The sequence below is a fragment of the Ambystoma mexicanum genome, chromosome 5q, assembly GCF_040938575.1.
Source record: "Ambystoma mexicanum isolate Mex_15411 chromosome 5q, UKY_AmexF1_1, whole genome shotgun sequence".
Lineage (NCBI taxonomy): Eukaryota > Metazoa > Chordata > Amphibia > Caudata > Ambystomatidae > Ambystoma > Ambystoma mexicanum.
In genome coordinates, this window is record NC_090933.1 from 1350634291 (window position 1) to 1350658461 (window position 24171).

At 46.8% G+C, this 24171-nt stretch overlaps 1 protein-coding gene across 3 annotated transcripts in view; it reads right to left on the reverse strand.

The window, feature by feature from the left end:
- LOC138498133 (GTPase IMAP family member 7-like) overlaps nt 1-24171 on the reverse strand; it is a 272213-nt gene that overhangs the window by 54449 nt on the left and 193593 nt on the right. For 2 of the 3 annotated variants that reach the window (XM_069622007.1, XM_069622006.1), the window contains exon 3: nt 10720-10772. The exons of the other annotated variant lie outside the window; for it this stretch is intronic. In XM_069622007.1, coding sequence (XP_069478108.1) covers nt 10720-10772 — 53 coding nt within the window. The remainder of the gene's footprint in view (nt 1-10719; nt 10773-24171) is intronic. 3 annotated transcript variants of the gene reach the window in all.

A 24171-nucleotide genomic window follows, 5' to 3' on the forward strand; every position in this document is an offset into this window, starting at 1 on the left:
TCAATCTACAAAACCATTCAGATCTGGATGGCCATGCATAGCCTGTGCTTTAATGATGAAAAGACAGAGCTCCTCCTTTATGGCTCCCCAGTAGGCCTAGCTAAACTTCACCAGTCATACAAAGCTTTCACCATTGTTGGACACAACAATCCCGTTGCCACTGTTGTGAAAGCCTTGTGTGTTTGCATGGACGCCTCGCTTATCATGACATGGCAGGTCAATCACATAGATTCAACATCAGCCTATGCCTCTAAGCTCATCACCACCAGTAGACCTTTCCTCTCCAGCAAAAACCGACTTGAAGTTGCTAGTGCCCTCATCTGCACAAAACATAATTAAATGACTGCAACTTGTTGCTTTTCGGCATCACCTCTAAGAACCTGTCCAAACTCCAGACAGTAAAGAACAACACCCTCGAGCGACACTTGACATGGGAAAGTGTGACCACATCATGGAGTCGAGAAGATCCGCTCACTGGCTCCCAGTCAAGGACAGAATTAACTTTAAGATCCTGTCCATCATCCATCGCTGCCTTTACAACAACGCACATACCTGACCAACAAACCCAAAAGACACACTCCAGCTAGGCCTTTCAGATAGACCTACAAACACTGTCTCTCTACGCTAAGGTTCAACCGCTAGAGAGCAGTAGGTTGCAGCTTCCCAGTTCACGCCTCCACTATCTGGAAAAAACTCCCCCCTCACCTGGGAGACAAACCCGCTTTCAACACCTTCAGGAGAAAAATGAAACGTACTTGTTTAACCGACAATCTGCATTTTTTTTGTCCCTCTGCATTTTCCCTTGAATCTAACCGTTCTTTCCCCTTCTGCATTTTCTCTTGAATGTAACCAGTGCCCACATGAATATGGGCTGGGAGCGCTCATACAAATTCAAAAATAAAGTACAAAAATAAAATGTCTTCCTGCTCCAAGACAGCTGCTGTGCTAATGATCAACCATATCTTCTCTTGTTTAGGCCTCCTACAAAAGATTCAGTCGGATCGAGGAAGTCATTTTGCCAGTGAATTGAGGACCATGATGTGGAAGATTCAGTGGTAGAGAGAGAACTCCACATTGCTACCGCCTGGCCTCAAGCTGGGGGGTTGATATGATATGATGGGTTATTTATAACACGCCCAATACCCAGAGGTTGCTAAGCGCGGACACGGGGATCGAACCTGTGTTGCTCCGTGTCGTCGTGTTTCCAAGGCGAGCACGTTGCCGCTGAGCTATCCTCCCGAGACTGGAGAGATACAACAAAACAATTGTGAGTATCTTAAGAAGTTTGTGGCAGACTCTGGACCCAGTTGGGACATCCGATTGCAGTTTGTCCTGATGGCTATTACACCATCTTTGCAACAAAAATGTCTCCATTTGAGCACCTGACCAGACGAAAAATGGTGTTTCCACAGCATCTGCTCTATAGGACTCAGGAGCAGACACTGATAAATGCATCCACTACTCATGAGTACGCTGAACATTTAAGGAAGCACCTCCAGCATGCTTTTGCTTATGCTCAGTTCAACTTGGAAAGTCGGTCGGCTGAAGGGATGAAGTCATACCATGATTTGAAGACCACAAAAAAGGAGAATGAGGTAAAAAGGAGCATGAGGTAGGTGACAAGGTTTATATGTACAATTTCCAGAGACACCAGACCAATGAAACGGAAATGTCTTCCGTCTTGGCATGGTAGTTTAATTTTGGAATTGTGGACAAAATCTTACCTGTTGCCTATATGTGCGCCCCAAATGGAGAACAGATGGAAGAGAAATGGGTCCACTTCAATCAGTTCAGAAAATGTCATCCCGGACAAGCTTTAAGAGAGATTGAGGAGCCCAATGCCATTCAAGCGAGGAACCATCTGAGGAGTGAAGGTAAGATCAGAACCTCGTATGGAAACTAAAATGTATAACAAGTGAGTAATTACATTGAAAGGACAATGTATTATTCATGATTGTCGATGAATATTCTCTATAATTGAAAAAGTCTTGTTCTGAAATGTCATACCGGGAATGAAGATTTGAAAAAAATGACTTAACAATTCTTTTTACTCCTCTCTTTGGAACAATAACTCCTCTTCATTCCAGCCTGGGACCGGAGGAATTGTAGTCATGGGAGGACTCCTGGGACCCTGGAAAGGAAAAAAAGGGAAACGAGGAAGGGGTTCCGTTACTGTACTCCTGGAACCCAAAATCAAGAGGTGGAGACTAGATCACCCACTCCCTGAGCAAGAAAAGAGAGCAAGGTGTGCTCCATCTGAACATTTGAATTGTGAGAGAAAAAACACTCTTCACTGCAGGACACTCTTCACTGCAGGAAACTGCATTGGGCTGTGTTGGCCTAAAATGCAATTCCTTGAAAACACACAGAGAGGACCGCCACATCAAAAGGCGCTTTCCAGAGAAATAAAATTGAATTGGCCTAAAAATGCACAAATACTGTCTAGCAGACTGAAGGGGCAGCAGTACATTTCTAAACTGTACAAAAATGAAAAGGATATTTCCTTTGATAAATCAAAGAGGCCATGGCAATGTGGGCCTTCTGCAGATTGAAAACCACACTAAAATGCTTTTTTACATTGAAACAAATTAGTTCAAAATGGGCATTGCAAAGTGAATTGTTAAAGCCAAAACCAGAGGCCTCCTTTTTAATACAAGCAGCCTTGCTGACAAAAGATAGATGCCTTGAAAATGGGGGCATTCTACAGCTTGGAAGGAAAGGAACTGTTTAGCATTGAAACTCCCTGGCCTAAACCATTCAAATGTAGACTATAATGTGAAGTGGTGACTTGACTACATATCTTCCCAGTCATAGGGCAGAACAATTCTTTAAGGTTTGGGTTTCCAAAAACGAAATAATTAGTTTTTCTATCAATGCCTTGACAGGTACACAAATAACATAAGAAACCAACCTGACATATATATTGTTATCGAAATAGGTCAAACGAAAAGACAAGTATAGCTTTATTTTTGCCACTGTGCAATGCACGATTGCAGTAGCAGTCTACAAAGAAATGTAACCTAAAAACAATATCATTTGTATTTTAAAAAAGTATTCACAGTGAAATAGAAGTCAATATAAGGTTATCTGCTTGAACCATTATTTTACACAGCATGGCGTTATATTCCCCACCCATTTATTATCACCCACCAATTGCACCTTCTAAGGGACAACAGCCCTTACCCAGGCACCCCTGTGACTGGGTCATCCATCTCTAATCAGTTTATTCAAATGAGGTTGACACAAAGCTGAATCTGGGGGGGGCTGGGGAAGCAGAGGGAAAGGCATTGCACTTCCCTACGCTTGTATCTGTCACACGAAAAGTGTGAGCTTGGAAGACTTTGGACAGCTGACCCTGCTTCAGATGAGACATGTCATACCTTATTCCTGACCCGAGCTGGCTGTGTGCAATATCTAGGACACGGCCCATGAAATTGAGACAGTTCCACAAAATGCAGATTGGTTGGCCACCCTACAGACACACCCAGCCATGTTCCCCAACCTTGGGTTTCATCTGGGCTTGTTTAGCTGCCAACTTGGTAGAAGTTTGTGGGGTTCGAACACTGGGGACATGCACAAAATGGTTCTGCATGCTATAGGAATTATCCTGTGACATCACCTCCTATAATGACCCTCCCCATTGCCTTGAACCCTATCATTTCCAAACATTTGCTTCAGGCTTGATCATTCAATATCACCACCACTGCAGCAAAACCTGGCGAGGAGGCCCAGCTGTCTCTAGCTAGAGTCAGGCCACAAAACACAGAAAACTGTAAAATAAAAACACAACTTAAAAAATATGAAGCATTTGTTCCTAAAATTCATCTTTGTGCAACTCCACCCACTCTAGGCTCCAAATCCATGGCCCGCCCAACTGGGCCCTCTGTAATTTATGCCTACTGGGCCCTTTGCCTTAAATCTGCCTCTGCCTGGAGGTGGGTTGGGCTAACCTGTGGATCATGGCAGTGATCTTCTTTCCACCCACTGAATTGATAGAACCGTGTAACGCATGCATGAGGAATGCCATGGCACAGTTTAGGGCAACAGAGAGAAGATGACTGCATGATGGATATTCCGCAGAGAATTTCTGGGTCTGCAGACATGTGACAAGCCATGTGATGAATCTGAGCAGCTGGTGGTAGGTGGGGCTAAACTGCTGCGCATGCAAGAAGTCTTCTTTCCGCCAACTGGGTTGGTAGAATAGCATAGGGCAGGTAGGATGCAGGCATGGCACACTGTAGAGACGTCAAGCTCGCGAGAAGTCGCGACCAACCTCTCGCGAGAAGACGCTACCCAGCGAGAGGCAGGGACTGCCTGCGAATCTCCATTCTAAGCGTGGGAGCGGGAAAAATGCCACGGCAACCTGGCGCTCCTTCTGACACCGGCACAGCATCTGACTGAAGCGGGTCTCACTCCATATTCTACACCATTCCATATAAGATGATTACTTACCAGCATAGAGAACAGTAAGAGTCATTCATTTGTTAATGTGCAAGTTGGAAATAAAGCCCCTGTTCAAGTAATTAGTGTATGCATGATCTTTGAGTGGGCCACAATATAATTGGTGATGAGGATTCATGGACTGCCCACGACCATCAAGAAGCAGGGAGCGACGCCACACCCGCCATTCTTACAGGCCCCGGTAGGCTTGTCATTCCATGGCTTCAGTGGGAGCATCTGTTTCAGACATATTTGGTGGTGGTAAGTGGGGCTGATTACCCTGCGGCACGGAAGAAGGCCATGTTGCTCAATGCACTAGGGGTCGAAGGCCAGAGGACATTTGTGGGCCTGCATCCCGAAGCTGGGGAAGGGGATGAAGACGATGCATATAAAGAAGCAGTGAGGAGGAGAGCAAAGAGGTTTTCGTCCAAAGAGAACATAGTCCTACATAGAATCAGGTTCTATAGCAGAAAACAGGTGCCGGCGGAACCGGTTAATTACTATGTGGTCAAGCTAAGAGAATTGGCAGCGATGTGTGCATTTTTCGGCATGTCGGAAGACAGGATTTGTGACATGCTCATAGTGCGCACCAACAATCGTAAGGTCCATGACAAATTCATCCTCGAAAAGGAGCCTCAACTAGACAAAGCCATCCAGATTGCAGGAGGGGTGGAGGAAACATCCTGCAGGTGCAAGGAGTGGGCAGATAGTGATAGATGGCAATGCAAAGCTGAGGAAGATACAACAGGAAAACGTGAGCCACTCAAGTGCCATAGGTGCGCCAGCACCACTCACTTGCCAAATAGCAGAGATTGCCTCGCAAGGAACTGAGAGCGCTCCAAATGCAGAAGGTTTGGACATTTTGCCTCGGTTTGCATGTGGAGAGGTAAGAAATAAGTAACGGCGGTGCAGAGTGATGAGGTCAGGGACGAGGCCACCTCTGAAGAAGAGGGACATCCCACAGTCATTTTGGTCAACAGTGTCACAGCTCGCAGACAAAAGCCCCACTGCACCATCTAGGTGGACGGACGCGAGACGAGAGTGATGGCAGATTCCGGCTCAGACCTCACCATATTGCTGTTAGACACTAATAAACGCATGGTCAGCAAAGAGAAAGTTTGCATGACCAAGTAAAAACCCCACAGTCTTTGGTGGGGCCACAGTGAATTTACTGGGATATATCTGAGCTACCATGGAGTTCAAACGAAGAGTTACAAAGACAAAGGTATACTTTGCAGAAAGGGGTCCAGCTATATTGGGATGGGATGACCAAGCCAAGCTGCAAATCAGACTGGATCCCAGTGTAGAGGGACAGGAGCTGTCCGTAGCCAGAGGAGGAGCATCGATCACCAAAGAGGGATCTCCAGAACTGTTCTCCGACACACCTGGGAAGATCAGGAACTACGGACACAAAGTCATATTGAAACAAGGCACGTACCAATAAAGCACATGGTGAGACCGGTAGCAGCAATGGCTAGAAGTGCACTGCAGGTGAAGCTCAACAAGATGTTGAAGGAAGGGACGATTGAAACGGTAGTGTCGTCTGAATGGCTCAGTCCCATAGTTCTAATTAAAAAAAAAAATACAGGGATTTATGAATTTGCATCGTCCTTCATAGCCTAAATCTTGAAGTGGTATCGGAAAGCCACCCTTTACCAAACATAAATTAACTCATTCTGTTAATGAAAGTGTTTTCGAAGCTCGACATGAGAAATGCCTATATTCAGATCAGACTGCATCGTGATTCAAGACCCTTTGCAGCTTTCATAACTCAATTTGGTACATACCAGTTTGCACGAATGCCGATCGGCCTGTCCTCGGCTGTGTCGGCTTTCCAACGCATGATGGACTCCTTGCTGAAGAACATAGGGAATGTGTCCTACTTTCATGACGACATCCTGAGATATGCTGAGGATCAGGAGACGCACCACAAAGCAATCCACAAAGTGCTAGCCAAATTACAGGAAGCAGGAGTTAGACTATGCTACAAAAATTGCAAATTACAGTCTGCAAGAGTGGAGTATATGCGCTACACGATATCCAAGTCAGGGATCAGCCCGAAAAAAGGATCTATTCCAGGCCATAGTCAAGGCACCCCCACCCAACAGTAAGGAGCAGTTGAGGTCGTTTTTAGTCCTGTCCGAGTACTATGCATAATGTGTGCCTTACATTTCTGTCCCCATCAGAGAGCTACTCAAGAAAGGAGCAGATTATCAGTGGAGAGAAGAGCAGCTGAAAGCCGTCAAAGACGTCAAGGAAGGCATCACTCATGCACCCTGCCTCCAACCATTTAACCCACAGTGGAAAATGGGGATCACCACTGACGCCAGTTCATGTCGATTGGGGGCAACATTAACCCAGAAGAAAAGGTGATGAGGAGAACATTGTGGCATTTGCATCAAAAGCACTTTCAAAAGCGGAAAGGAATTATTCCACCATAGAGAAGGAAATGCTGGTGTGTGGCTCGTAGGTAGCTACTTTCTACCATATGTGTGGGGCACAAAATTTCTGTTGGTAATGGACCACAAGTCCCTGGTGCACATGATGAATCCAGGAGGCACCCGACCATCCACTTCCCTCCTGACCCGCATCACAGCAAAATTGGAAGAATATACATATTAGATAGTGCATATTGCAGGTTGGAAAAATGCTCAGGGGGGCTGCGTGTCCAGGTTGCCTGAACCAAAAGAGGCAGCGACCAGCTTCCTCAAAGATGTACGCATAGTTGCATCACTAGTTGATCTCAGGAGCAAGGAGTTCCTGAAGAGGAGTGAGAATCATTGGAAGGAGGAGGCTGCTAAAGATACCACGACAAAACACGTCACAGAATGGGACATGAAGGGCTGGCCGGAAGAGAAGGCGATCCCTGAAGGCCTGCGTCCATATTGGAAGGTGGCTGATGAGATTTTCAAACACGGGGGAATGCCACTGAGAGGTGATCAAGCCATTCCACCAGTGACACTAAGGAGAACTATCATGTGCAGGGCTCATGCAGGACACCTGGAGAGCAGAATGATGAGGAGGCGAGTGAGAGAATCATACTGGTGGCCTGGCATGCACCGGAACATAAGAGCGACAATGGAAAAAGGTGTCATGAATGCCTCAACAGTGATAAAAGACTCACGGCCAGGCAAGCTCCGTTACACCAAACGGAGGTGCAGGAAGGGGTGTGGCAAACACTGGGGCTGGACTTTATAGGCACATTTGATTTAATTAATCCAGAACACAAGCTTGGCATCATGTTGATAGACTACCTATTGAAGTGGGTGGAGGTAGAGTATGTTTTGGGCATCACTACACCTATCGTGACCCACTTCCTCAAAAATATCTTCCAAAGGGAAGGGTTACCAAAGAAAGTGGTCATGGATAAAGTGGTCCACTGGTCCCAAGGGAGATGGAAAAATGTCTGCTGGAAAATAATATCCACCAGATAAATGCGGCCCTGTATCATCCTCAAGCTAATGGCCTGGTGGAGCACACAAACAGGTTCATCAAAGGGGGCATGCCACTAGTGATAGCAGCCGGATTAGACCCATATAGCACAGTTAAAGAAGCCATGGCAGTCCATCATCTCAACCCCAATGGGATCACAAACATATCACTGACCCGCCTACTCAGAGGGCGCACAGCAATGTCCACCTTAGTCCCACCATGGCTGTCGGAAGAAAAGGGAAGATGACACTGTGGACATGAAGGAATTAGTCTGGCAATTAAAGAGAAGCACAGATTGTATGAAAATGTGAAATGACAGGAGGAGAGGAGATTGAACAGTTTGAAGGAATTCAAGTTCAAGAAGGGAACAGTCCAAGGAGTGGTGAAGTACTGTAGGAGAGAACAGCAGAGATGGAAACCTTGCCACAAAAGCGAGAGGTAGAAGGGACTAGCCTGCAAAGGGAAGGAGAAGACCTGGACATTTTGCACACTATGTGATGGAATAACTCTTGTTGCTCAACAAAGAGAGGTATATTGAGTCGTTGAGCTTGCGAGAAGTGGTGCCCGACCTCTCGCAAGAAGACGCGACCCGGCGATAGGTGGGGACTGCCCACGAAGCGCCATATTGAGCACGGGAGCAGTAAAGATGCCAAGGCAGCCCTGGCACTCCTCCTGACACTGGCCCACCACCTGACTGCAGCGGGTCTCGCTCCACATCTTGCACCATTCCATAAAATATGATTATGTAATAGCACAGAGGACAAAATGAGTCATTAACCTGTTAATATGCAAGTTGTCAATAAAGTCCCTGTTCAAGTAATCAGTGTATGTATGTTCTCTAAGTGGGCCACAACACACACCTCAGGGCTGCAGATAGTAGATGACAACAGGATGGATACTACGCACCCAAGTTTCATGTCAGTGGACACATGATAAATCACGTGATGTGTCGGAACACCTTGTGTTTGGGGCTAACCTACAACCTGTAACTTGCGGCAGTGATCTTCTTGCAGCCACTTGAAGAGAGGGTCCCAGGAATGCCCCTCCTCACCCCCATGAACATGAAGTACCGAAGAGCCAAGAACACTCGGAGTATCTCATTATTTGGACGATCCTCAAGTGCACCACTGACTGGCACGTATGATTGATTGATATTTTATTTCTATCATGCTCGTACACAAGTGTTTCATGCAGAGAGGTATCCCCGCAAACAGCCATACCAACCTTATGCAGTGCATATCCTTTCAGATACAGGTGACTCGACAGTGATCGTGGACGCAAACACTCTAATGGACTGCATTGATTAACTGCCATGAAAACACTGAGCTAACTAGTGACACCACAGCGTAGCTGCGTTAGTTATGAAGCCCACTTGCAGCCCTAAACAGCATTACACAAACACACACTTGTATATATGAAGCACATGCTTACACAGTTCTGTAGATAGAGGACAGATACACATGCATACTGTCACAGCTTTTTAATATTGTTTTTTATTAGCCAAATGCAGTAACGCTAAAATGCAAGGCAACAAGAGATACTGAGCAAGCTTGAAGATACTTATGGCAAATTAACTCTATTTTGTCATGTCTAGCAACACTTGTGTACAGGTGCATTATAAATGCCACATCATATCATTTCCTATCCTATCATATGGGACTACAGGAGTATATATGGAGCCTGGTAGGACCATGTACAACTAACTTATATGAAACATAGCACAGTGCGAACATGTAGAAACCAAATAAGAGTAAGGAAAATTACAGAAGGCCTCAAGCTACAGGACACCAGGCAAGGGAAGCAGGCTCAGGCTGGTTCAGAGATAAACAGGCACATTCTAAGCTCTAAATGACAAAGGGCCAGCTGCAGGGAAACAGAATAAATCCTCATAAATGCAGAGCCAAGAACTTGATTTTGTGGTCCACAAATAGGTGATGCAGCCGAACTATACAATGGGCATTCATCCGTGGTGGGAAGACAAGTCACTCTCAGCAACCCAGATGAGAAGTGAAACAAATGTTGCAATGGAGAGCACACTTTCATCGGCAAAGGTGGTGTTACTACCAGATACAATTGGGACCCATAGTCACTTCACATCACCTTCAAGAGGTGCACAGAGGGCTGAGAACCAAGGGCCAATGGTAAGTCTGCGACCCTGCATTAATGTAATAGATAGTTTCTTGGGGACGGGGCTAGTCAGCCACCTGACATGCAAGGGGCAGTATAATAATCTCAATATGGGACAGACATAGGTGATACCACTCTAAGTACCCAATCAGTGGGGAGATACGTTTTTGTGGGAGGGCCCAGGTGATGACACCAGTTGAGATAAAAACTGTGCAGCACATCCGGGGAAGTGGAGAATTATTGGAGTATTGAGATTGTCCTATATAATCCCTGTTGGTTTTTTGTAATAAACGACAGTTTAACTTGTCCTTGGCTGAGTCCTACGTTATTCAGGGAGAGGGTTGTTGGGATCCTCTGGAGAGCAATTCCATGACCTCTGGTATACCAGGTTCCGCAACAACAGACTGAGTTGGTAGAACAGTGCAGGATAGACAGGAGCCACAATACACTTCAGGGCAACAGATGATAGTCGTGTGTGTGTGTGTTTATATACTAATTGTGAAACATGGATCATATGTGTGCTATATAGAGTATTTGTGTGATGTGGGTTTTTGAACTGCATGAGTTGTATATGTATGTATTGTCAGTGTTGGATAAGATATGACTTTTTGCACTTCAGTTTTGTTTGTGTGAACTGTGCAAGAAGGATATGGATGTTAGGAGGATGTATGTTCTGTTCCCTTTCACTGGTAGGGTGAAGCCTTCTATTGGTTTACGTACCCTCAGCCTTCAGTGCGATCATGACTTCATCCAGGGCAGCCATCACAGGGTTCCTGCAGTGTGGGAAAAGGAGAGAGAGTTCAGAACCTCCTTTTATTAAGGCTGAAACTTGCCTTTGAGATCCAAACTTCAGCAGGTTCAGCAGTGTTTAGACAACTGCCACACTCACACAAGTTGTCATTCATTCACTCTGATAACAACTGCACCAGTTTGCATTACTAGAAACGTTGTAGTTATGCTCACGCCAGGCAAATAACATGTTTTTATTATTTTGTCAATGACAAATGTTTCAAGAAGTATGTTGTCTCACTATATATTGAGTGAACGGATACTAACCTCAAACCATTGAAGTAATTGGCTCAGGAGTGGTTTGAAAATATGGAGGTGGCTCAAAGGCGTTTCAGAATTCTGCTGCCATTTGCGTTACTAAGAAAGCACAGTCTTTGCTTTTGGGAAAATCTGCAGAGAGTGACCACAAGGAAGGGCCCCTCTTAAGGAATTAAGGAATTATAGGGGCCCAATGGCATAGACACCTTGGGCACCCCATCAAAGGATCAGAATAATATAAATGTGCTGGTTCAAGGGCAACATTAGTAGCTCATGACTAGGGTACATGTGCTCTTCCATTGGTACAGGAGGGCACATTCTAAAAATAAATGCAGGACACAGATAATTAGATCTATGAAAAAGGAACACACGCTCCAACATATACCCTGAAGTCGGGTTAGTAACCTCACATAAGATGATCCCAACACCCCATGTCAGTATGTGGGCTATAACAGCAGCAGACAGCACAGCACCATGCTGGATGGTCTCACTCACACACTGGACTGGTCACCAGGCATCTCCTAAGGAACCAGGTCACCATGCTGATCCCACCACCCCTTGTCAGTATGCAGCCTCTAACAGCAACAGATAGGAAACCGACATGACAGATGGTCTCACTCCCACATTGTACCTTCACCAGGCAGCTCATCAGCAACCAGGTAACTATGCTGATACAAAACCGCATCTCAGTATGTAGGTTCCAACAGCAACATACAGCACACCACCATGCCGGGTGGTCTGATTCCCACCCTGAACCCAACACCATGCAGATCCTGAGCAACCAGCTGGATTTTCTCACTCACACACTGGGCCTGTCACTAGGCAGCTCCTAAGGAACCAGGTCATAATGCTGATCCCAACAACCCATGTCAGTATGCAGGCTCTAACAGCAACAGACAGAAAACCATCATTCTCGGATGGTCTCATTCCCACACTGAACCCATCACCAGCAGCTTGTGAGGAACTAGGTCAGCATGCTGATCCCAACACATCATGTCAGTATGCAGGCTCTGACAGCAGCAGACAGCACACCACTATGTCAGATGGTCGCTCTTACACACTGCACCCATCACCAGGCAGCTGCAGTCACCATGCTGATCCCAACACCCAATGTCAGTATGCAGGCTGTAACAGCAACAGACAGCATACCACCTGGCCAGATGGTCTGCCTCACACACTGGACCCGTAACCAGGCAGCTCCTAAGGAAACAGGACGCCATTAGGATCCCAACACCCCATGCCAGTATGCAGGCTCTAACAGCAACAAACAGCACACTATCATGCCGTGTGGTCTCACTCCAAAACTAGACCTGTCACCAGGCAGCTCATGAGGATCGACATCAGCATGCTGCTACCAACACCCCATGTCATTGTGCAGGCTTTAATAGCAACAGACAACACACCTCCATGCTGGATAATCTCACTCCCACACTGCAGCCACCGTCACCAAGCAGCTCCTGAGGAACCAGGTCTCCACGATGATCCCAACACTCAAGGTGAGTATGCAGGCTCTAACAGCAACAGACAACACACCCCATGCCAGATGGTCTCACTCGACACAGGACGCAACACCAGGCAGCTACTGAGCAACCAGGTCATCATGCTGATCCCAACACCCCACATCAGTATGCTCTAACAGCAAGAGAAAGCACACAACCAGGCCAGATGGTCTCACTCCCAAACTGGACCCGTTACCAGGCAGCTTGTGAAAAACCATGTCACCATGCTGATCTCAACACCCTTTGTCAGTATGAAGTCTGCACCTGCAACATATAGCACACCACCATGCCAGATGGTCTCACCCCAACACTGAACCTGTCACCAGCTCCTAAGGAACCAGATCATCATGCTGGTCCCAACACCCCATGTCTTTATGCAGGCTCTAACAGCAACTGGCAGCACACCACCATGCCAGATCATCCCACCCCCACACTGAACCCATCACCAAGAAGCTCCTGGGGAACCAGGTCACAATGATGATCCCAACAATCAATGTCAATATGCAGGTTCTAACAGCAACAGACAGCACACAACCATGCCTTGATGATCTTATTCCCCACTGGACCTGTCACCTGGCAGCTTGTGAGAAACCAGGTCACCATGCTGATCCCAAAATCCATTTGTCAGTATGCAGCCTCCAACAGCAACAGACAGTACACTACCATGCTGGCTGGTTTTACTCACACATTGGACCCATCATCAGGCAGCTCCTGAGAAACCAGGTCACCATGCTGATCCCCACACCCCATGTTACTATGCAGGCTCTAACCCCCTAGTGAAACAGCATCTGACCTTCCCGCCATTCCACTTCACTAAAACATCCATACTTGAGGTAGAAAAAGTCATTCTCTCACTCAAGCCTTCCAACTGCCAAGGCGACCTATGCCCAGCACAGATTATAAAAGATGCTGCAAGAGATCTGGACACTTTTATCTCCAAACTTACCAATGCCTCTTTCTCATCTGGAATCATTCCCACTAGCCTGAAGCAATCCTGGGTCCTCCCACTGTTAAAGAAGCAAACCCTAGATACACTAATTCCTAGAAATTACTGTCCCATCACGACGGTACCCTTCCTGCTCAAAATACTTGATAAGGTTGCTTATACTCAAATCCAAAAATATTTGGAACTCCATAAACTCTTGCGAGCAAGACAGTCAGGATTCCGCCCCCTACATGGGACGGAAACAGCCCTCATCGACTTGAAAACTCAGGTCGATGAGCTAAGAGACAAAGGCAAAACAGCCCTCCTCTTACTGCTAGACCTTTCAGCCGCATTCGACCTCGTGGCTCACAAGCTCCTATGAGGCCACCTGGACTCTGCGGCCCACTTTTCTACAGAGGCCATTAGATGGATACAATCATTTTTGAGCGGCAGAACCATGAGGGTCTTCTCCCCCTCAGCAGCGGCTGATCCTATCCCTATCACGTGTGGTGTCCCCCAGGGCTCTTGTGTCTCCCCTACATTATACAATATATTCACCAAGCCCCTGTTCGATGATATGGACCTTCTTGGTATCCCCTAAATGAACAATGCAGATGATACTCAGATTCTCCTCCCACTTTCTGGGGATTACGACACGGATTTGGCACTGGTGAATAGAGTGTATCTCATCATCCAGGCATGGATGGCAACCCACGGTCTATGCCTGAATGATGACAAGACAGAGTTTATCATCCTGGGCTCCCACCCCAACCTTAAGAAATTAGACCAGAAATACTCATCATTCACCATTGACGGGAACCTCATCAAGGTGGCTTTGGAGGTAAAGACCCTTGACTTCTACCTTGACTCTAGCCTCTCCTTCTACAAACAAGTGAAATCCGCCACTGCGTACACTTGTAAGCTCATTAGGACCGGCAAACCTTTCTTGTCGAATGACATCTGCATGATCCTGGCCAGAGCTCTAATACTCTCTAGGCTAGATTATTGCAATGCCCTCGACATCGGCGCCAATAAAGCCATTATTCAGAGGATTTAAATCCTCCAAAACAACGCCTTAAGAGCTGCACTTGGTGTGACCGGAAGATCACATATCTCAGCGACCAGGCGCCAAAACAACTGGCTATCGACCCATAATAAAATCCTTCTAAAAACTGCATCCCTCACCCACGAAGAACTAAACAATGCTGCCCCCAGCTATCTCACGGATAGACTACATAGGAGAACATCCACCAGACCCACGAGACTTGGCAACACCAACTGCCTCATCATACCCAGATTTAGGCTTGCTAAGGCTGGTGTTGTAGCTTTCCTGTGAAAGCAGCCAAACTTTGGAACTCCCTGCCACACCCTCTTAGAGAAGATCAACATTACCCGAATTTTAGACGCAACTACATTAACTTGCTCAAATCCACAGATCTTTAGCTTTGATTGCTGTACTACTTATACCTCGGTGATGTATCCGTATATCCCCTCAAAGTATTTCCCGTCATATGCCTGGTGTATTCATGCATCTTTCCTGCTCAAAACCTATACTATGTTTTATTCTTGCCTATATCCTGTAACTCTGTCACTTAAGCCTTCCAACTGCTTAATGCAGCGCCTTGATACCTCCGGGTCTGGTGCACATTACAAATGAATAAACAAACAAACAAAAAAACAGCAACAGACAGCACACCACCAAGCCAGATGGTTTCACGCCCACACTGGATCTGTCAACAGGCCTTGTGAGGAACCAGATCACCATGCTGATCCCAACACCCAATGTCAGTATGCAGGCTCTAACAGCAACAGACAGCACACCTCTATGCCGTATGGTCTCACTCACACTCTGGACCCGTCACCAGGCCTCTCGTAAGGAACCACGCCACACTGCTGATCTAAACACCCCATTTCAGTATGCAGGCTCTAACAGCAATACACAGCACACCACCATGCCAGATGGTCTCACCCGACACTGGACCCACCACCAGGCAGCTCCTGAGGAACCAGGTCACCATGCTGATCCCAACACCACATGTTAAAATGAAGCCTGTACCTGAAAAAGACCGTACACAACCATGCTGGATGGTCTCACTCCGACACTTAACCCATCACCAGGCTGCTCTTGGGGAACAAGGTCACCGGGCTGATCCCAACACCCCATGTCAGAATGAAGCCTGTACCTGAAAAAGACAGCCCAGCATCATGCTGGATGGTCTCACTCACATTCTGGCCCCGTCACCAGGCAGATCCTGAGGAACCAGGTCAAAATGCGGAGCCAAACACCCCACGTCAGTAGTCAGGCTCTAAAAGCAAGAGACAGCACACAGCCAGGCCGGATGGTCTCACTCCCACACTTAACCCATCCCAGGCAGCTCAAGAGGAACCAGGACACCATGCTGATCCCAAAATTCCATGTCAGTATGCAGGTTCTAACAGCAACAGCCAGCACACCACCATGCTGGAAGGTCTCACTCAAACACTGGACCAGTCACCAGGCCACTCCTAATGAACCAAGTCACCATGCTGATCCCAACACCCCATGTCAGTATGCAGGCTCTACCAGCAACAGACAATACACCACTATGCCGGATGGTCTCACTCCCACACTGGACCTGTCACCAGGCAGCTCATGAGGAGCCAGGTGACCATGCTGATCCCAACACCCCATGTCAGTATGTAGGCTCTAACAGCAACAGACAGCACGCCACCATGCTGAATGGTCTCACTCCCACACTGGACCCGTCACCAGGCAGCTCCCGAGGAACCAGGACACAATGTTGATCCCAACACACCATGTCAATATGCAGGCTCTAACAGCAACAGACAGCACACCACCATGCTGGATGTTCTCGCTGCCCCATTGGACCCATCACCAAGCAGCTTCTGATGAAACAGGTCACAATGCTGAACCCAACATCCCATGTCAGTATGCAGGATCTAACGGCAGGAGAGAGTACACCACCATGCAGGATGGTTTCAATCCCACACTGGATACATCACCAAGCAGCGCCTGATGTACTAGGACACCATGCTGATCCAAAAAACCCATGTCAGTATGCAGGCTCTAACAGCAACAAACAGCAAACCACCATGCCAGATGGTCTCACTCCCACACTGGACCAGTCACCAAGGAGCACCTGAGGAACCAGGCCACCATGCTGATTCCAACACCCCATGTCAGTATGCAGGTTCTAACAGCAACAGACATCACAACAACCATGCCAGATGGTCTCACTCCCACACTGGGGCAGTCACCAGGCAGGTCGTGAAGAACCAGGTCACCATGCTGATCCCAACACTCCATGTCAGTATGCAGGCTCTAAAAGCAAGAGACAGCACACCACCATGCCAGATGGTCTGAATCCTGCACTGGACCCGTCATCAAGCAGTTTCTGAGAACCCAGGTCACCGTGCTGATCCCAATACCCCATGTCAGTATGCAGGCTCTAACATCAAAAGATATCATAACCACCATGCCAGATGGTCTCACTCACACACTGGACCAGTCACCAGACAGCTCCTGAGGAACCATGTCGCCATGCTGATCCCAACACCCCATGTCAGTATGCAGGTTTTAACAGCAACAGACAGCACACCACCATGCCGGATGGTCTCACCCCCACACTGGACCCGTCAACAGGCAGCTCCTGAGAAACCAGGTCACAATGCTGATCCCAACACCCAATGTCAGTATGCAGGCTCTACCAGAAACAGACAATACACCACCATGCCGGATGGTCTCACTCCCACACTGGACCTGTCACCAGACAGCTCCTGAGGAACCAGGTCACCATGTTGATCCAAACACACCATGTCAATATTCAGGCTCTAACAGCAACAGACAGCACACCACCATGCAGGATGGTTTCAATCCCACACTGGATACATCGCCAAGCAGCGCCTGATGTACTAGGACACCATGCTAATCCAAAAAACCCATGTCAGTATGCAGGCTCTAACAGCAACAGACAGCACACCACCATGCTGATTGGTTTCACTTCCAGACTGGACCGTCACCAAGCAGCTCAAAAGGAAGCTGTCATCATGCTGATCCCAAAACCCCATGCCACTATGCATGCTCTAACAGCAACAGAGAGCAATGCACCGTTCTGGATGGTCTCAAATCCACACTGGCCCAATCACCAAGCAGCTCCTGAGGAACTCGGTCAACATGCTAATTCCAACACCCCATGTCAGTGCAGGCTCTAACAGCAACAGACAGCACACCACCATGCCGGAAGGTCTCACTGACATACTGGACCCTTCACCAAGCAGCTCTTGAGGAACCAGATCGCCATGCTGATACCAACATCCTATGTCAGTGTGCAGGCTCTAACAGCAACAGACAGCACACCAATATGCTGGATGGTCTCACTCACACAATGGGCCCATCAACAGGCTAGTCGTGATGAACAAGGTCACCATGCTGATCCCAACAACCATGTTAGTGCAGGCTCTAACAGCAAAAGAGAGCACACCATTATGCCAAATGTTCTCACTTCCACACTGCACCCATCACCAAGCAGCTCCTGAGGAACCAGGTCACAATGGTGATCCCAACACCCCATGTCCGTTTTCAGGCTCTAATAGCAACAGACAGCACATCACCATGCTGGATGGTCTCACTCGACACTGGACCCATCAACAGGCACCCCCTGAGCAACCTGGTCACCATATTGATCCCAACACCCCACGTAAGTATGCAGGCTCTAACAGCAACAGAAAGCACACCATCATGCTGATTGGTTTCACTACCAGGCGGGAGCCGTCACCAAGCAGCTCCAAAGGAAGCAGGTCTTCATGCTGATCCCCAAACCCCATTTCAGTATGCAGACTTTCACAGCAACATACAGCACAGCACCATGCCCAGTGTTCTCACTTCCCCACTGGACCAATCACCAGACAGCTTGTGAGGAACCAGGTCACCAAGCTGATCCCAACACCCCATGTCAGTATGCAGCCTCTAACAGCAATCAGCAGCACACCAACATGCCAGCTGGTCTCACTCCCACACTGGTCCCATCATCAGGCAAGTCCTGGGGAACCCGGTCACCATGCTGATCCCAACACCCCACCTCTGTATGCCGGCTCTAACAGCAACAGACAGCACATCACCATGCTGATTGGTTTCACTACCAGACTGGAGCCGTCACCAAGCAGCTCAAAAGGAAGCAGGTCATTATGCTGATCCCCAAACCCCATGTCAGTATGCAGGCTGTAACAGCAACAGAAAGCACCCCACCATGTTCTCACTTCCCCATTGGAGCCGTCACCAAGCAGCTCCTGATGAACCAGGAAACCATGCTGATTCCAACACCCCATGTCAGTAGGCAGCCCCTAACAGAAATCATCAGCATACCACCATGCCGGATGGTCTCACTCCCACACTGCTCCCATCATCAGGCAGCTCCTGAGGAACCAGGACACCATGTTGATCCCAACACCCTATGTCAGTATGCAGGCTCTAACAGCAACAGACAGCACATCACCATCTAGATTGGTTTCACTTCCAGACTGGACCTGTCACCAAGCAGCTCAAAAGGAAGCAGTCATCATGCTGATCCCAAAACCCCATGTCACTCTGCAGACACTAACAGCAACAGACAGCACAGCACCATGCTGGATGGTCTCAAACCCACACTGGACCCATAACCAAGCAGCTCCTGAGGAACAAGGTCACTGTGCTAACCCCAACCCGCCATGTCAGTGCAGGCTCTAACAGCAACAGACAGCACAGCACCATGCCGATCGTCTCACTCGACACTGGACCCATCACCAGGCACCTCCTGAGCAACCTGGTCACCATGCTGATCCCAGCAACCCATGTCAGTATGCAGCCACGATGAAAATGTATACCCGATAGTAGATGCACATCGTTTTGCAAGAGATATTGTATGGTATAGCCACATGAGGAGAGTTGGGAGAGACATTGGAAGGATTATACTACATCTGCTCTCTCATCCCCCATGCTTTTGTTGTCCCAAGGGTGTTTATCCCGGATGAAACAGAGTTAGCAGACACACGGTGTCTAGTGCATCAAGCTTTGTGCAGCATCCGAGGGCAGTTCCAATGGCAATCATTTACAGCATCCATTTTTCCTGTTGAGTGAGAATGTTCAGCTACAGGTCGTAAAGAGCATAAGAAGGTTTGGTGTATGCAAAGAGTCCAATAGAGTTCAAAGGGGGCTATTATCATCAATAACTGATGGGAGCCAGGGTGTAAGAGTTGCAGAGCTGGAGGGAGGAGGGGTTTCTCAGAAGAAAGGGTGGCATGGCTAAACTAAGAATGTGGAAATGTGTGTCAGGAATATAGAGAACCTCTGACATGGCTCAAGGAGCCAGAAAAACCTGCTAAGATACAGACACTTACCCCTGTTGGCACAAATGGGAACTTTAGTTGCATGCTTCGCATCACTGACCTGGCTGGAGGTGCAGCTGCTCTTCTGGACATTTTTTGGACTTGCTAATTGTATGCCTAGAGTGAGTTGCATTCAGCCTGGCGTGGTGTCTGAAATCACACCACGTTACATGTGCATGTCCTTGTCATTGCTGAGGAACACTTAATCCTTGCCCGCTTGATGCTCTAATCCACATCTGTGCCACCTTTGTCCTCAGTGCCCCTCGCTTCCCCTTTATCATCACACATGGACATATCAATGACTCTGATCATGCAAAGGAGGGACTATTGTGATGAACCATGCAGTCAATTATCATTGAAAGCTTTAATGAACATCCCTGAACAGTATTGGCTGTTTAGTCACACTGAGACCTTCTTTTTGTCCCTCCTGGTACCTGCCGTCCAAGCCGCGGCAAATGCCAAGTGGCTCCAGGTGGGTTACATGTCTTTTCACCAAATTATTTTAATCAAAAGAATGTTTCAATAAACATTTTTCATTGAAAACCTTTCCTTCGAATCACTATTAATATAAGTAAAAGTGTACATTCACCGAAAATATTTCATCAAACTGAATAGCAGGTTCGATGAAGCATAGTAAGGTATGAGGAAAGGACCCTAACTAAGTACATCTTGAGAAGTGACAGTTGATAACAACGGTTCCTTGTCATTCAACAGCTCTCCTGTGAGGCAGATTGTGTGAGTGCGGAAAGGGTATCAATTTCAAATCATTCATAGTAGTAGTGAAAGAAACCTACTCAAAAGAACACCTTATTAGAATTCCACAGCTACCACCCACAATCATTGAGGGAAAATCTACCCTTTGGCCAGTTTCTCCGTATTAGGCAGAACTGCTCTGACAAGGCTGATTTCAAAAATCATAGTCAGGCTTTGAAAAACAACCTAAAAGAGAGAGGATACCCTTCTCATATTATTAGAAGGGCCTATAAAAAAGGCCGCCAATATATCAAGGACAGACTGTCTATCGAAACAAAATACTACTATTCTAGACAAAATCACCTGCGTGTCCTCATTTACACCGATTAGCAATGACCTAGGGAAAACCATTCTAGCTAATTGGAAAATGATCAACACCGAATATTTCAGTATTCCTCCTCCTCGTTTTGCATTGAAGCGCCTCACTAACATCAGAGACAAACTGGTTCATACCTACCCAGTGTCCAAAATCTGTCAAAATGCCCAACCTACATTGTGGCAACTTCCACCGGTAAAAGGACATTTTAAGTGCGGGAAGTGTAACATGTGTCAATTCACAAAGAACATTAAAACCATTGATTTGAAAAGTATAAGTTGGAAATTGGACTCCTTTAGCAATTGCGCCACCAAATGGGTTGTATATTGTATTATAGTTTTACAAAGGTAGCGGGCGCCCTCACTGATGATCCCCAACAAGGGTGAAACACGTGTATGGGGTTGCTGGTGGTACTCTCGTTCAAAAAAAAAAAAAAAAAAAAATGACTGCCCCTGGGCAGGACAAAGACTGATATGCAAATGGATATTTCCCATCTGTGAAAGGCACAGTGAGTAAAAGCAGTGGCTGCGAACTCTCAAGTGGTTAATAACCACTGAACAGGTTATCATGTCTGTTCTTGCGAGAGAGGGGCGCCCGCTACCTTTGTTAAAATATATTGTATTATATGCCCATGCGGACTTATATACATCAGTAAAACTAAACGTCCGGTGCGCACGAGAATTGGAGAACATCGTGGTTGTATTAAAAATAACACGGTGGACAAGCCATTGGTAGAACATTATAAAAATATGAAACACACGCACAACGACATCTTCTGGTGTGTGTTGCAAAAAATGGACTATCACCCACGTGGTGGAGACCGTGACAAGAAATTGCGTAAATTGGAACAGAAATGATTATATAATTTGGACTCGGTCAAACACGGTCTAAATTTGTATATCGAATGGGGCCTTTTTCTGCATAAATAAACACACACATAATGTTTGGGTGTACCTATTGGGAAATATTTATGATATTAGGACCATCCTTGCAGAAGTAAGTTATGCGGAGTAAATACAGCGATCTATGTTTTTGCAAGTTGGACTTGCTACATATTGCAGCATAGTCCGTTCTATTTTGCCCCTTCCAAAATGTCCCCAATGAAAGCAGACCTCTCCAGCTCCTCTTTTGTTTTTCAAATCATGTCACGTGACTCACCACAACACGTAAAGGCCGCGATGACGACAAAGCGAAGTAGCACGTCCTGCTTTGATGCCGGTGGAAACTTCTGAGGCTAAAGGAAAGTGATGCCGAGGCGATACGAGCCACGTACTGCGATCACAAGGTAACTCGATAATACATACAGACATACAGTTAGGATCCGATGCAGAAACGGACATGGTTGAGTAACCGCGGCCGCGCATGTGTTTTTCTCCATTTTTAGAACACCAGGTTCGAGCGGCGATAAACACCCACATCCCGTATCGTAGGAGAAATTAAACTGCGGCAACGCAGAGACCGGCAAATCGGACTACTGCTGGTACGTGTGATTAACCTAGAATTCGTTGTATTGCTAGGTGAATAAATGTGAAGTGTGGTCACCTCACAGTCTGTGTGTAAAGATGCATGGGCTTAGATCGCATTGAGCTTTCTTGGTTGTAAAGACCGTTCCCTCTTTTTTCCTTTTTTTAGTCTAATTCTTGAAGGACAAAGTTATAACGGCACATCGAAAGTATTTTGAAGTGGCAACGAAACAAGTGTTCATAAGAGATACCATGCTGCGGCAACGCAGAGACCGGAATATTGATTCACTGCCGGTATGTGTGATTAATTTGGAACTCGTTGTACTGTTGACTTGAAATGTAGATACTTCATAGCTACCTTCTGTAAAGACCATTTGGAGTCTTGCGATTATGTAAAAGACCGTTCCGTGTTTCTCTCCTTTCTTTGTTTAGTTGAACTATTGAAGGACAAAACTAAATAGCCCTTTAAAAACGTGTAAGATGGCCATGGCTTCCCACATCCACTGCATTTCAGGGGTTTTGTTGCAATAAATCTGAACAACTTGACTGCACCTTAACTAAGGTTTTTTTCAGTGAATTCCAAGTGTTTTGGTACATCATAGTTTGCTTACAGGCCAATAGCCATGGCCATCAGCCATGTCCAGTGGCCACAGCCAACATGTTCCCCCAATATGATTTTTTTGTACACACTAGGTGGCCACGGCCTTTGGGCGTGGCCGCTCTACATGTCTATCAGGACCACTAGCCAGGATGTCCGACCATGGCCAGGGAGCACGGCATTTGACTGTGGCCACTGCATCTTTTAAAAAATACCTTTCTTTCCTGCTCACTAGCCATGTATTTGTCCCATGACCATTGGCCCTGGCTTTCGACCCTCGCTCCTTTACATGTTACCCCACTAGCTTTCTTCATGTCCTTGCAGCAATGGCCTTTTTCCATGGCCACTTTACATATGGCTCCAATAATAATAATAATAATGTATCATTTATATAGCGCTATGTACCCTCAGGCATCTGAGCGCTACTTGTGTGTGGTGCTAATTTATCGACCTCAGAAAGGATGAGTTTGGCCTTGCTGGGATTCGAACCTGCATTGGCAGGCTTTGCACACAGATGTCAAAGTGAGCACTCTACTCGCTGTGCTATCTGACCAGCTATATTGCTGACCAGCTAAATAGGTTTCCTAAATGTGCCCACTAGTCATGGCCAGTGGCCCTGGCCATCGGCCGTGGCCACACCACTAGCTTTCTTCTGGGCACAATAGCCATGGCTTTCGACCAAGGCCAGTGTCCACAGCCTATCGCTGTGGTCCCTTGACGTGTTACCCCAGTAGGTTTTGTTGGGGCCTACTAGTCATGACCTTTGGCCATGGATACTCATCACACCCTTCGACTGTGTCTGCTTTCAAATTGCACTGTTCAGTTCCTTAAAATAACCCAGTAGCCATTGTCTTCGGCCACACCCTTTACTCCCACCTCACTGTAGCTGTAACATTCAACTTTTGTTTTGTATTAATCATTTTTATTAAGTCATAAAAATAAAACATGTTTGCATAACCGCGGTAGTGTAACCCTGATAAAAGTAATGTACTACAAATAACTCTGGTTATTCGTAAAATAACCCTGGTTATTGATGTGAAACACTTTTGTTCCTCATCCCATTTTCTACTATAACCTCGGTTATGCGAAAATAACCCTGGTTATGAAAAAACTTTGAGCTCTGAACTTGGCCCCCAGTCCCACCAAAACACCCATTTTCACATGGTGTCCTCTTTCCCCCTCCCCACCCCTAGCCCAATGCCATCTCATCT